Below are 14,608 nucleotides of genomic sequence, written 5' to 3' on the forward strand. Positions count from 1 at the left end.
TGCTTGGCCTTGTGGTCTGTTTCCAGGACAGGCTCTGGATCACCACAACCCTGACTTCAACAAGAGGTTAATGTGGGTGAGTAATATTTTAGTATCGTCCACCTTTCTCCACTTTGCGGTTTTAAGGTACTTAAACAAGGAAAATAGAAATAGTAATTTGGCAACAATTGTCCTGTCTCTCCATTCATCCATCATTATCATTAATCACCTGTCCAATTCTGGATCACAGCCTGTTTTGGAAGCATGTCACATCCGGCAGAATACATCCTGGATGGGGTTCCAGTTCATTACAGGGCAATCTCACATATTTTTATTCACTCACATGTAAACACACAGAGAAATTTAGAGTCACCAGATCACCTGAAAAATTTCTTTAAACCGTGAGAAACAGCTGAAAAGAAGCTGGAGTACCAGGAGGAAACCCACATGAACATGGAAAGACTGCGCAAAGCAACAGCCCAAGCACCATGAGGTGCCAACATTGCACCACTGTGCCACTCCAGGCAACAATTAAGTAGATTACAAGTAATAATTGACAAAATTAAATTAAGAAAACATAAGAGGTGAAGTCTTGCAGTCTTGAAGTGATGCAGCCACATCATTGACTAAAGGAACGTCGGTCAAATGTTCTAACAAAAGTAAAAAGTTCCCTTCTACTGGTGATCCTTCTGTCCTTAAAGTGCTTTCCCATTGTCTTACACTACTGGCAGCCCAGGTATCTCCTCATGGAGGGTTATTTGGTGAGTCACACCTATTTTATGTCAATGAATGCATTTAGCAGATGCCTGTCTGCAAAACAGCAAAGAATACTGAAATTGTGTGTGAATGTCAGCAATTTGAATTTCCTCCTTCACTAGAATTTTAGTCATTGTACATTGTAATCAAGACATCTATTTCAAGTCATTTTTTAATATACTTGACTGAAGCTGTTTTAGTCAGGTGTAAAACAAATGAAATAATGAGTTACGACACTGCAAGTTTCAATAATGTCAGGCACGCCTTCCTAATTCTGATATTCTCTTTACTCCTGGCATTAAACATTTAATTCTAGAATTTCATAGAAACAAAGTCTTGACAGCAGCTTGGAGACCTTACCCAGAGGCTCCTGCGACTTTTTGTCATCACATCCTGTGTCGGACTTGAGGGTGTGGCTGCTACTGTTCAGGGAGTCATGGCCATCCTCATCATCCAGGATTCCAGCAAAGCTGATTTTCCTCTCATACCGGTGACGACCCAACTCTGGATCCAGTCGTAACCGGCAGCTGTCCAAATCCTTGGAAATTGAGGAGAAAAGAGGCTAGATTTATCTCATTTGAACATTTTCTTGTCAAGAAACACAGGATTTTTAGAGTGTGGACCTTGGAACAATACAAGGAATGTACAAAAGATGAACAAAGAGAAAAAGGGCCGAGTTGTACTTATTTAGTATACTGACATTACAATCAATTACACCACCCTGAATCACATCAAGTTTTTGCACAAAATAGGTTTATTACATTTACAAATATGTTATATATTATTCTGTACTGGTGTGACACTGGCAAGCATAAACAAATGATCTGAAGACAATTTTAAATATTTTCCATCTAAAACTGAGAAACGTAAGTAGATACAAGTATGGTACAAGCTTATTGCACTATATATAAACAAAACTTTATGAACTGTATGATATGATTTTAGCTTTATCAACAAAATAAGCTACAATCTTCCAGTTCCAATTGTGTTTGCAAGTTGAGGGGCCAGTGAACTATAGAAAGTCATTTGATTTGAATATGTTCACTGACCACTAGGGGCTCAGTACGAGGCCGAGGTAAACATGGGAACGTTTCCCTTAGGAACGTGGTAATCTCCAGCAGCAGCTGGCAGGCTGCCATCTTCAGGGCAAATGGGCAGGCACACTTTGTTGGGTTCACTGTATCTGGAAGATGAGATGAGTTATTTCAACAGACCTGCAGTTAGTTACTTATCTTGGGCATCTGAGATTATGGTGGTGTTACTCACTGTCATCAAGGAAGTCCTCCTCTTCATCATCTTTACGCATACGTCTCTTGGTCTCCTCATCATATATAAAGCCAAGGATGTTTGCAGGGCTCTCGCTGTCCGAGTGACAAAGCTCACTCAGACGTGTGCCAATGGCCTTCAGAGGAGCGATACCCATGCACACAGAAACAAGTAGACATCAAGCTGCTGCCTCATGTAAAGCTATATGTCACACTTTTTTTTTTTTTTTTAAATCTATTTTGATTCACATTAAAAATTTGTTGGCACAGTTAAGAACGTACATCAGCCCACTGGCAGAAATGTTTGGCAGCGTTCCATTGCAGTTTCTGATTCCTCTTGTTGCCCACTATGGGGGAGCGGCCCCTGGACAGTCCCCGCTTAGTGATGTTCACGTGGTGGCCCTTCATCCACTCAGGCCAATTTCCACGGTTACATCGGTGAACAAAGCGTGCACACTCCAGGAAGAGAGAGGCCCGCGCTACAACAGGAGCTTCCTGCAGGGATACAAAGACCCTTTCTCACCCTAGGTGGTAAGAACTATGTGTTTTATTAGTCAGAAAAAGAGAAAATGCACATAAAATTAATTATGGAGGAATGGCTGCTGATAGTGAAGAATGGTATTCATTTTCAACAGGCATTATAGCAAAAGCACTGATACCACAAGGGCAGATACTGGGGTACAGCTATATTTAATTTTATTGGTTGCAAGAGTTCTTGCTTTTCTTCCCCATAAGCTCCATATAGTCATTCTTTTAGTCACTAACTGGCATTTAATTGTTATTGACTAGATATAAGCTGCTGGTTAACAATCTTTTTAATTAGCTTCATAGTACTCTGCTCTACTTTCTCCACTGTTAATTAGTACGTGCTTATCTCTACTGCTTCAGGAAACAAGGAACTGCTTTTGTCTTCTTTCCTCAATAATAATGTTCGTACTCATTCCAAGTCTGACAATAGGGTATCTCCCTTCCTCACAACTATCCCACTTCACAGGTGTCACTAAAAAATTAAATACTCTCCCTTTCCCTGTCTTTTCCCTTAAGTAATTTCCCTTCATAAGCTTGCTCCCTAAGCATTTTTGATTTAAGTTTTTTCCAGCCTGGGAATGAAGTATACAATAAGATATATAAGCTATAACGGGAATAGATTGTATGGTGTCTGATCCCCCACTATATGGATGGATTTTCAGGAATGAACTACGATTAGATACCAGTGGTAGGGTGTACACTTGTGAGCTACCTTCTGCATGAACATAATGCCTACTGTGACTATCCTACTGCATCCTATTTGCTGTGCTATGCTATTGCATTCATCAGTTTCGGAATAAACACACACACACATTGTCTGGAACTGCTTGTCCCAAGCGGGGTCGAGGCGAACTGGAGCCTAACCCAATGCAATTGTTTAGGTAAAACATGAAATACCTTGTCTTTATACTGTTTTTGCTTGAATACAAGTCAAAGTAAATTTACAAATCACTCCTTTTTGTTTTTATTAGCATTTTCCATCCTGTCCCAGCCTTTCTGGAATTGAGGTTATAATATTAAATTTGAAAAATGCTTGTCCACACAAAACGCTGTGGAAGTTGTTATGGCAAAATTTAACAGACATCAGTCCAAGTGAAATTCATTGCATCTACACCTATGAGTAAAAACAAATCAAAGGGGCACAAAATGGTAAAAGGACAAAGAAAACAAAAACATGCATACAAGCATAAAGAAATACAAACAACAAAAACTACCAATAAGTGTTTCAGAAAAGAGCCAGGGACACTTAAAAGATGCCCCAGAGTCAACTAGAAACAGCCTGAATGCGTTCCAAAGACATTTTAGTAAAAACCTGGATGTGCTTAACCCAGAGAAACCACGACACTGAGTCAAAGGAACACCAGGCACCTCAGAGACATTGAGAGTAGTTACTCCAGCAGCACTGAGTAAAAGCTTGGTTCTTACCAGGTCCAGGGCAGCTGCCAGTATGGAAGCATCTGGGATGGTACCTGGCTCACAGCAGTTGAGAAGGAATTGGAAACGTTTCATGCCCTGCCTGATGGCACCAAGGTTCACTACATTCTTGTTCTTCATGGCCTCTTGGCTTGCAGCCAGCCGCTCCTGGAACCCGTGGCACCCTGGCAGCAGTGCAGGAGAAGCAGGAGACAAGAACTCATGGTTTATTAGAGGCCAGAGGTTTCTTTTCTCCCTTGCCTTTTGGTTGGGAGTTTGTTTTCCTTTCTTGTTGGCTTTCTTTATAGCTTTACTAACTAGTATATTGCGTTTAGTCATTAAATGTATAGCCAACCTTTTTATCGCCATGCTTACTTTATCTGCTATAACCGCTTCTGCTATGTCTCTTGATTCGTTATTCAGCATCCGTCACTCATGCTCTATAAAAAACTAAGCTGCATTGAAAGGTTTTCTGAGCCATACAGTGTGATTTTCCCCATTCAGTCTTGTCTCTGTGGTCACCGGAATGTGTATCCTATCAGGTTCACACACAAGCCTAGCATATTCTCTTGTCTTAACAGCCGCAGTCCTATCTAGCAAACAAGAGAATTCCCTCCTGAACACTGTATGTCATGTCAATGAATACACATCTGAATCTTAATGTTATTTCAAGGCTGTCAAACAACTTTACAATATGAAAGAAAACAATATTTATACAGTACACTGATTCCACATGTTACAAACATTTGAATAAAAATTTTTTCAGTATATGAACATTCTACACTACTTATTTACTTTTAATTTTAGTCAGTGTTTCTGTATTCTAAAATTTGTCTGTTGGGAAGTGAAAGCTACCTGTATTTCTGGAACAACCTGTTATTTGTCAGTGAAACACACTTAGAATAGAAACAGGACCATCTCCTGTTTGCTATGTTGGCGAATGTAACTACTAGTGAGGAGTTACAGTAAACTGTAAAACCTACAAAGTACTTGTAATATCAAACAAAAACAGCTACTATCACTGCTTGCATATTTGTATACTTAATACCTTTCAAACAAAAACTTGTAAACAAGAAATTTGTGTGGTTATGTTCGCTGATGATAAAAGCCACATCTAATCATACAGTCCTGGCACAGTGAGGTACTCGGGCTACCCAGTTGCCACTGTGCTACATGTATACAGCAATTCAAGGCAATCCCCATCCTCAAACAAAGTACAGCCTTAACAAGGGATAGGAGTTGAACCTGAGACCTTCAAATTGCAAGTTAATTTTCTTATATGCTGTAGACTGATAAAATGAGCCAACATCACAACTGAACAAATGGTCAAAAACATTAAACTGTCAATTATTTGGTAAGATTTTTATATAAGCTGTGATCACTAATACTTCAGTGAAATCTCATGACATTTGAATAACTCAAAAGCATTTTTGATCAGTTATAAACATTTTTCCACTGGGGCACTGCCATAAATAGTATACAATGTAAAAGTTGAAAATACCAACACAAATGCAAAGACTTCCAACAAAGCACAAATCACATACAGTACTGTTTGAAAGTATATGAAACCCCCAGTGCGGTTTTTTATATATATATATGTCACACTTGTACATTGGAATCCTTGTTAAATCAAAAGGTTTTTTTTTTTTTTTTTTTTTTTTAAACTTTAAGGGAAAGGGGATATAAAAACAGATACAAATATGTAATGTGTAAACATCTTCCATGAGGGTCTTCAACTTAGATTTAAAGGTATCCTGAACATTTCTGATACTCTGTGCTCAGTTTTCAAATACATTTTCTCTGTTTAAAATATACAGCAGGGATTTTTCACATTTTGTGAAGAAATTACTCAACATTTTGTGACTTAGGGATTTAAAAAATGATAATATAACCAAGGGTTCTTTTTACACGAATTAAATTACTAGCAACCTATTGCTTATTATGCAAGGGACGGTTGTAGTAATAATGAAAGCAGTATGAGAAAAAAAGAACAAATTTTTAAAAAGAGAAAAATTTTCTCAAAATTACACACACACACACACACACACACACACACACACACACACACACACACACACACACACACACACACACACACACACACCACCTGAACCGCTTGTCCCATAGAGGGTTGCAGGGAGCCGGAGCCTAATCCGGCAACACAGGGCATAAGGGGATATACCCAGGATGGGATGCCAGTCCGTCACAAGGCACCCCAAGCGGGACTTAAACCCCAGACCCACCAGAGAGCAGCACCCAGTTCAACCCACTGCACCACCGCGCCCCCTTGAAAATTTTTTTTTTTTTTTTTTAAAAATTCTTAAAAAACCAAACTAAAGGAACAGTTCAAAGATATCTAATCATTGGGACCATGGTATAAAATGGTGTTCAAGTGTATGTACCAAGTCCCACTTTGTAACAAATGTCTTGCCTGTCTCTGTAACTTTGCATATTTTATTATTCCAAGTTCTGGAGTACAAAGAGTGCAAAAGATTCAGAAGTTTTTTTCATAAAGAATTTAAATATATCTCATTGTATTTAAATTCTATCCTTTTGTAGGGTTTTTTCGAGTTTGTGTGTGCTTTCAGTGTTTCTATGCATTTCCTCACACAATCAAAATTGTGTCAGGTATTTTCAGGCTAGTATAAATTTCCCATAGCGTGTGGATACCCTGCGATGGACTGCTGTCCCATGCAGAACATGGATACTGAAACTGAAACTGGTGAACAGTGACCTGTATCACTGATTTATAGAAGTTTTCAAAATGATGACTGCTAAAAGTCCTCCTTTTGAGGTCCCCTGATTTCTACATTTACAGAGGAAGTGTGTTACAGTATCTTGTAGAACTTGTGCAGTTTCCTTAGGGATTAATAAAGATTCTATCTGTCCGTGTGTTTTGTACAGAGAAGACTTGTTACTCAGTAATTTTACTAGTCATTACCAATTATGCTTTTGACAGCTAATGTAAATTGGGGTGCACTTATTTTTGTACATGCATTGCTTCGTATTTAGCTATTTTTGCTATCATATGCATGCAATTCAACTTTACTGAAAAACACAAATTTTGGATATAAATGTTTAAGAATCAACAATGAACTCATTCTTAAACAAGGATTTCATGGTACCAGTGTAACAGAATGACAGCAAGGCTTCACAGACTTTCAAAATAGCACTGATGTACCACATCTTACTATAGTAAAGCATTTGGCAGTGGAACATACCAACAGCGATGATATTTTTCCAGTAACATCAAACAAAGACACTGCTAATGAGCTATAAATGGTTTCAGGCACAGAAAAATTTGAAAACTTTTGTGTGAAACTACTTTAAAGGCAGCTACACTGAACTATTTTAATAATTATATTAATTATTTTAATTTTTCTTCCAGCAAATGGCATTGCAGCAAAGTATCATGGTTATGAATACATTCAATCCAGCTGAATGACTGTTCTTTCCATAGCCGGGAGAAAGACAGTTGTCCACTTTTACTCCATAAAAAACTGAGGGCAATTACAATACTTGCAATACTATGCTATATATAGTATATTACCATATCTTCAATCATTGTCAAAAGTGCATTTCTGGGACCAAATCTTAATTGTGTTAACAGAGGCTTTGTAACATGCCACATCTTCCCTGGTTGGTTTCCTGCAAGATGACAGCCAGAGGCTTTGGGAAGCAGACAAAGGGACAGGGTCACTGGAGCATAGACATGTGAGCACACCTCACCACAAGCAGCCCTCCTCCTTGGAAAGGTACAAGTGAGAGTCACAGTCAAAAGAGGCTATACATAGTGAACTTTGGCTGTAGTGATCATAGAAAGTATCATCCCTTACATTGGCTTTGTATAGTGACATGCTTAAATTAAGCCAACTTGCTTTAATTTCAGTCATCTGCCAAGCTGAGAGCGTGTGTTACATTACTGGCTAGTTCTATTGTCAGCATAGACAAATCGGGCATTCTGAAAGGAGAGCACTAGAGGTGTTTAAAATACATTTAATTCATGTGGCACAGGACATATCAGTTGTCATTTTAAAAAAAAAAAAAAAAAAAAAACCTGGAGTTTTCCATTGTTCGCTCTTGCTCTGGACATAGTGAGGGCATACCCCAAGTAACAGATAGTTTAGGGGGGGAAACAAGGACAATATAAGCATGAATTGTTAAGAGGCTGCTTAAATATTTACTTTTGGAAGGAATATGAATCTCTTCAAGAAGTAGATGCAATTAGAATACTTTATGTAGTAAATGTGCTTTGAGCATTTCCTTACACCTCACTTTTAGCACGGCTAAAGCCTCAAGCTGTTTCAAGAAACCTCTGCTGAGGGAGTGATGAGCAGATTGGCACAGACACACAGCTGGCATGGAAGAGGCAGAACACAGGACAGACATGGGACACACACACAGAGCGAGCAGGGGGCGGGGGCAGGATGCCCCAGGGGTCTACCATCTTTCTCTTCTGTGTGGTGGAGCTTGGATGGGTTCCGCCGGCCGGACCGCCATTTACCGAGCCGCTTGAAGAAATTCTCCTCCTCGTCCCGGCCATACTCTGCTGCACTCCCCTCTGACAGCTTCACTGCACTGGTGAACTTAACCTTATGTGATGGAAGTAAGAAAAAGGAGACAACTGAGGTTCTGGACTGCTGTTCTAGGCCAAAGACCTTTTCACTTTTTAATAAATTAAAAAAATCTGACAATTTTTCTAGTTAAATCTACATTCAGTTTAATAATTATTATTGATTTTCTTAAATGACATTATTTCAGGGCATATTGAATATTTTCATTATTATGCCTTAAACATTCTGTAACCAACATAAAAATTGTGCAGTTAACTTGGGACTATCTTGGACTTGAAAAACCATTTTACTGTCTTTCTCCCATATAGAAACAGTTAAACCGAGTTAAAACAAAATCCAAAAATGGGTACTTACACTTTACTTTTTAAATACAGTCACTGTCCACCATACTTGGTGAAGGGCGGTATACTTTTGCAATTGTGCCTTTTTTGGACCTTGTTCATTAATGTTCACGTTAAGAATCACGCTCATATGTATGTGTTCATTAAAACTCATCTCTGAGAGTGTTACTCTACCCTACATCAACCTATCAATCATATTTGCCTTAGCACAAATAGTGCAGCTCATGTATGTGCATTGTGTATGGAAGGAATAAATAACGATATTCAATAATTATTTGCTAATGCAGTCCTAAAACATACATTATAATGCGCAGATAGTCCTTGACTTATGACATGCGACAGCACACCAACAGAATTCTGACACCTCACCCTGATATTAACTGGGCCATGAATGTATGTTGTTTGAGTTTCCACATCGTAGTGGCAATTCCAGTGACCTCACTGACCTTGGAGCTCTGCCGGATAAAGGACAGCCTGTCCACAGAGCTGATGTCCAACAAGTCCTCCACACCATCTGTCAGACCGGACAAGGACGAGCGCTTCAGCCAGTTGCCTGCATGAGGAAGGCAATGATAGGAGGTTTGAAATGAAGGGAAGGAAACTCAGACCACCAGACCAAGGCACAAACACAGCACTATCTGAAACAGACTATTATTCTGATGCAGAAACAGGAACAGACAGAGGCTGTAAAACACACATACGTAGCATAGAGAAGGTGAGTGGAAGAGGAACTGTCCCATGCCATGCTGGGTACAAACAGAAAGCAAAAAAGAAAGAAAAAAGACATAATTTTCACATATTTCGTTAAAAAGATTGTAAATGTCACTAAAATCAAAATACATATTTGGAATAATTATTTCACAAGTCTCTTTCCATACTGTAGTTACTTCTGCATGTTGTGAATTGCTCTCTGATTCTTTGCTACCTTTTTCAAGCTTTCACAAGGGCTGGCAGTATTCTAGTTCAAATCAATGCTTGGCTGCTGACAAAGCTAGAAACATCCCACCAGCAACCCAAAGGACTTCCATGTACAGCTGTGCTAAAACGTCAGTCTAACTAGAACAGTACACTGTCAATATGGTCATGAGCACTGCCCATATGAGAAACGCCTAGGCCCTGGGGATATGGATGGATATATAAGTTCCCAGATTCTGCGATATTCAGGGAAATGCAACATTGTGTGTATGTGTGTGGCTTATGGTGCAAACTCTGTGTCACAATACAGAAGCACTGTAGGAAAATAAAGTTTGTATGCATGTACTTGTTGCTGCTGAGAGGAGACACTAAGAACTGGATGGGTGCATCTTTCCGCCATGAGCACAGTGACGCAGTGGGTCAGCAGCAGTAAACAATTACCAAACTGATCATCAGGCCTCTGCCACCTCTACAGTAATTAAGTTCTAGTCCTTTCTCTTTTTTCATCTGTTAAGCCCTGCTGTTCTCACCTCTCTCTTACTTCAAGGTCCTTTCAAGCGTTGTTTAGAAATGCATAAATCTAGGACTGGCACCGAGAAAGTATTTAACATATAGCGATGGCGGATAAATTATAAATACCATCATAAATCATTAATTCTATTTAAAAAGGTTTTAGCATTTTCATATAAAAAAAGTTTTAAATAATACTAAAAATACAATATGTTGTCATAGTAAACATACAGTTTAATCTTTTAGGATAATACAGTACACATTTAAAAGTCCTCCCATCTGTTATATGGTGTTTAAAAGAAAAATTTGCTTATAATCTCCTAGTTATCATGACTCCAATTTTACCCATTTAGAAAATGAATGACACTTTTTGTGGAGCTCACATTTTACCATTTTATAAATTTACTTTTATCATGAGGGAAATACAGACCGTCAGTAACTAAACTGAAAATATTTGTGGTAGTTTCATTAATCTCATCATGTTGACATAGTAATATCATACAAATTCCGGCCCTGTGAAAATGCCACATGAATCCTACAGCAAATTTTGTCTGCAGAATTAAAGTGCGCAAAGTGATTGTAGCGCTGAAATTATATTTTGAGAAACGTGTGGATTTAACAGCATTATCCAAATGCAAATAAGTTCTTGTACATGAGGAGTGTGACTTATCAATTACATCAAGTTAAGGGGGGCAAAAGGGTGCCCTTCCATACCCACCAATGGGTAGCTTGAGCTTCTTGCGTAGGGAAATGCGGCGGGAGCGGGATCGCGAGCGCCGGTCTGTGGTGGTACCCGAGTGGGCTGTGGTGCACTCGGACGTGTCCTGCTCCGACTGGCTGCTCGTGTCGCTTGCTGCACTCTGGGATTTAAACATCTTCCTCCAGAAGTCCTTCCTGCCCAGCAGTGCCCCTGGGATCTGCTCTTCACTGGTGCACACAGAATGGGGAAAGTGCATCACTGTGAGCAGTGCTATTGAGTTCTTCCCAGGCATCAACAGCACAGCTCAATACAATGTTCAATTCATACACAGTCAGACAGAGATAAATGAATAAATGCATGAATGACACAGAAGTTGCACAATGTCATTTTTTTCCAAACTCTGCAACTAGCATAGCGCTTAAAACCTGCTTCCACCATTCAAAGGGAGACTAAGAAAAATCCAGCATAACACAGGGCAGGGAGTGCAGGATGCCACTGTTCTTGAGAAAGAATGAATGCACGGGGTGATGGCTGTGGAGTGGAGGTAAGGCAGAGACGCGCTCACTGCTCGGGAGTCTGTGGAGGGCGGCTGGAGATGAGACTCCGGCACTCATCTGCCGTAGTGGAGGGCTGACCCTTCTCTCCAGCAGCTCCTGGCTCAGACCTGAACACACAGCAGTGGCATGTGTTCCCATTCCCTTCCCACTGTCGCAGTTATAGAACCATCCAAACAAAGATGACACTTCAAACCTGCTTACACTGAACTTTTCACCAGGAAGTACAGGCAAAGACTTCAAATGGCATTAAGTGAAGAAAATAGAGAATATATCCTCGGAACAAGCAGCAAGACATAATTAAAATGCTGTGCATATGCAAAGTCCCAGCTAGATACTTCAGTCAGTAACGTCATGCAGTTTTAAGGAGAGCCAGCTGGTTATTTGATTGTAAATATCCATTCAAATATATGTCAATAGTCTTACATGATCTGGTACTCCCACATAAAATTAAAAGGGTATCTATGTTAACCTATTACAATTGTAACATGCTTTTACACCTTTTATCTGACATTCTTCATAATTAAATTTTATATCTTACGATCAAATACTTTTCTCATTAACATATATATCTTTGCTGAAGCTTTACGTCAGTTACCTAACAGCTATGCATCCTGCAGAGTTAACTGTGTGATGTGTAGTACCTTCTGGGCCCGGTGGGCTTGGCCTCCTCCTTCTCCTCTGTCTTCTTTGTGGTGGTGAGCTTCTCAGTACTGTCCAGGAGGGCACTCAGCGCAACTCGCCGGAACACATTGCCATGGGACTCCTTTATAAATTGCACTAGTTGGCGGATGTCACAGTACAGGCCCTTGTGGGAGCGCCACCATGCGCATTTGCATATGCGTGTTTGCATGTCAGTGTGTGATTGAAAAAGAGAATAAAACAGAACATTTTACTTACTTCTATACACATGTGCAACTTGAAACTAACCATCAAACCAAGTCACGCATTCTACATCAGACAACATGGGAGAACTGGAAAACAGACAGGGCAAACAATTTTCCCTTTTCATACATAAGTATTCAGATCCTCTGCAATGACACTTGGAGTTTAGCTCAGTTGCATCCCATTTCTACTGATAATATTTGAGATGTTTCTACACCTTATTTGGGATCCACCTGAGGTAAATTCAAATCGATTGGACATGATTTGGAAAGGCACACACTCGTCTATATAAGGTCTCACAGATGACAATGTGTATCAGAGCAAAAGGCAAGCTATAAGGTCAAAGGAAATGCCTGCAAATCTTAGAGACAGGATTGCATCAAAGCACAGATCTGTGTAAGGAGTGTTAGTATATGTTCACCAAATGTTTGGCTGTGAGGTCTCACCAAGTTCTCTGGACTGTGCAGCTCATGGGTGGTGGAAGCACAGCGTGTTATCAGGGACTTGAACATGCAGCCCACAACCACAGCCTCCATGTTCTGGGCCACAGACTTGCTGTCCCCTGTGGTGAAGTTGTTTCCAAACCCTGCCTTATCTAGTATCATGGAGAAAAGGAGAGAAGAGACCACTCATACTGTGGCTTGGGGGTGTATTGGTGTGGGCAAACTCACTCCACATGGCACATGTCAGAGGAACCTTCAGGATCTCAGGGATAGGATGCAAACTCAGGACAAATCTGAACTGAATTTGACTACATGCAGGTGGCTTTGGCATAACTGCGGATCAAAGTCATCACTCAGTAGGAAGCAGTGAGGAATGGCTGCAGGTGGGAACGGTGGCAAAGGCTGACAACAGAACAGTGGGATTTGCTAAATATGGACACAGTGACCAGAGAGCTAACACTGAGGGAATAAGTGTTAGCAGTCATTAAGGACTGAAAGTGCTGAGAATGTGAAAGGCACTAAATGCACTGGCAACTTGGAAGCGCCAGGTGCAGTAAAGATTGCTAGTATGCACAGGAAAGTGTAGAAATATTGTGCAGGGTAGGCAGGACAGTGGGAAATAAAGAGAATGGCTTGCAGGTACTGTACTTTTGTTTTCACAATATCAATATTACTTCATTCACTGGGTCACCATTCATCTTGGGCCTAGTGTTTCAATGACTAGAGGACAAATACTCCACATACTGATGGAGTGAAGTGGTCAACAGTTTGAACTGAATACAGTGGGTCCCAGACTACAGTACCTTCAAGTAAACTTTTTGCCGTGATAGACTTGAGAGATATTTCGTTATTTATTTTTTTCATAAAAAGAGCTTACCAATTGCAGTACACCAATTCAAATTGTGTGCCAAAGCTTCACCTGATGTGCTGACAAACAACAATCACAAATATTGAATGTTGCCATAAGTTTGACATCACTCTACTTCAGCTCTGGGCAGGGTTCTGTATGGTGCTTTCTTATTTACAGCAGGTGATAAACACCCAGCTATGGGATTCAAGAACACAAGGACACATGCATGAGGCTGTCTGGCAGCCTGGTCTCCATGAGCTGTGCAGTCAGAGAAAGAAAGAAACAGTTCCCATCCAAAAAACAATGCTGCTGCCTCCCAGTCACATTTATACATTTTCAGGCACTGTTCTCCAAGGCAGCTTATAATTCAGAGTAAATAAAATTGCATTTCACCAACAGATTAAGAGTTATGGACACAGACACGTGATTCTTACAGCAGATTGTGGAATACTGGCCTTTTCCTGCTTTGTGTTGCATTGGACTAACTTTTTGACTAATGAACCGCCTCTCACTCCCAAATAAGCTCATAAATTGGAGACCCACTGTATTGGTTTAGGAAAGAAACATACAGTATTCTTTATTTTCAGTTATTCTAGCTTTAATTTGAAATATTCTAGTTTTAATTTTTAGTAGCTTAAAGTAACGCAACTCGCTCCAATACTTTGGAATGTAGTACTTACCTGAACTTCCTCCCATAAAAAATATTCAACTGTATAATGGGTCAATCACTGAAAGCATCTTAGCATACTGACCTAACATCAAATGTCACTGGGCAGGAAAGCATCAGCTAAATTATTAAGTAATAAAAATATTTAAAAGTATTTGTATTTAGTAGAGGTACGATATATCTATGATTTTTATAAAACCAAACTTCCAGATAAATATTTAGCTTTTT

The 14,608-nt window shown here is 39.8% G+C and overlaps 1 protein-coding gene across 12 annotated transcripts in view; it reads right to left on the reverse strand.

Moving 5' to 3' along the window:
• The window catches only part of unc80 (unc-80 homolog (C. elegans)), a 77,782-nt gene that overhangs the window by 47,305 nt on the left and 15,869 nt on the right, over window positions 1–14,608 (reverse strand). For 10 of the 12 annotated variants that reach the window (XR_003797306.1, XM_029248740.1, XM_018726514.2 and 7 more), the window contains exons 16-26: window positions 12,867–13,015; window positions 12,180–12,343; window positions 11,547–11,645; window positions 11,000–11,208; window positions 9,303–9,409; window positions 8,386–8,533; window positions 3,954–4,126; window positions 2,283–2,495; window positions 2,002–2,137; window positions 1,785–1,918; window positions 1,096–1,273 (exon numbers count right to left, since the gene is read on the reverse strand). Coding sequence is in view for 11 of the 12 variants with exons in the window: in XM_029248740.1 (XP_029104573.1) it covers window positions 1,096–1,273; window positions 1,785–1,918; window positions 2,002–2,137; window positions 2,283–2,495; window positions 3,954–4,126; window positions 8,386–8,533; window positions 9,303–9,409; window positions 11,000–11,208; window positions 11,547–11,645; window positions 12,180–12,343; window positions 12,867–13,015 (1,710 nt within the window). In the remaining variant the exon portion in view is untranslated. The remainder of the gene's footprint in view (window positions 1–1,095; window positions 1,274–1,784; window positions 1,919–2,001; window positions 2,138–2,282; window positions 2,496–3,953; window positions 4,127–8,385; window positions 8,534–9,302; window positions 9,410–10,999; window positions 11,209–11,546; window positions 11,646–12,179; window positions 12,344–12,866; window positions 13,016–14,608) is intronic. The other 2 variants (XM_029248746.1, XM_029248745.1) reach the window with 1 other exon arrangement.

This window comes from Scleropages formosus, chromosome 24, assembly GCF_900964775.1.
Source record: "Scleropages formosus chromosome 24, fSclFor1.1, whole genome shotgun sequence".
NCBI lineage: Eukaryota > Metazoa > Chordata > Actinopteri > Osteoglossiformes > Osteoglossidae > Scleropages > Scleropages formosus.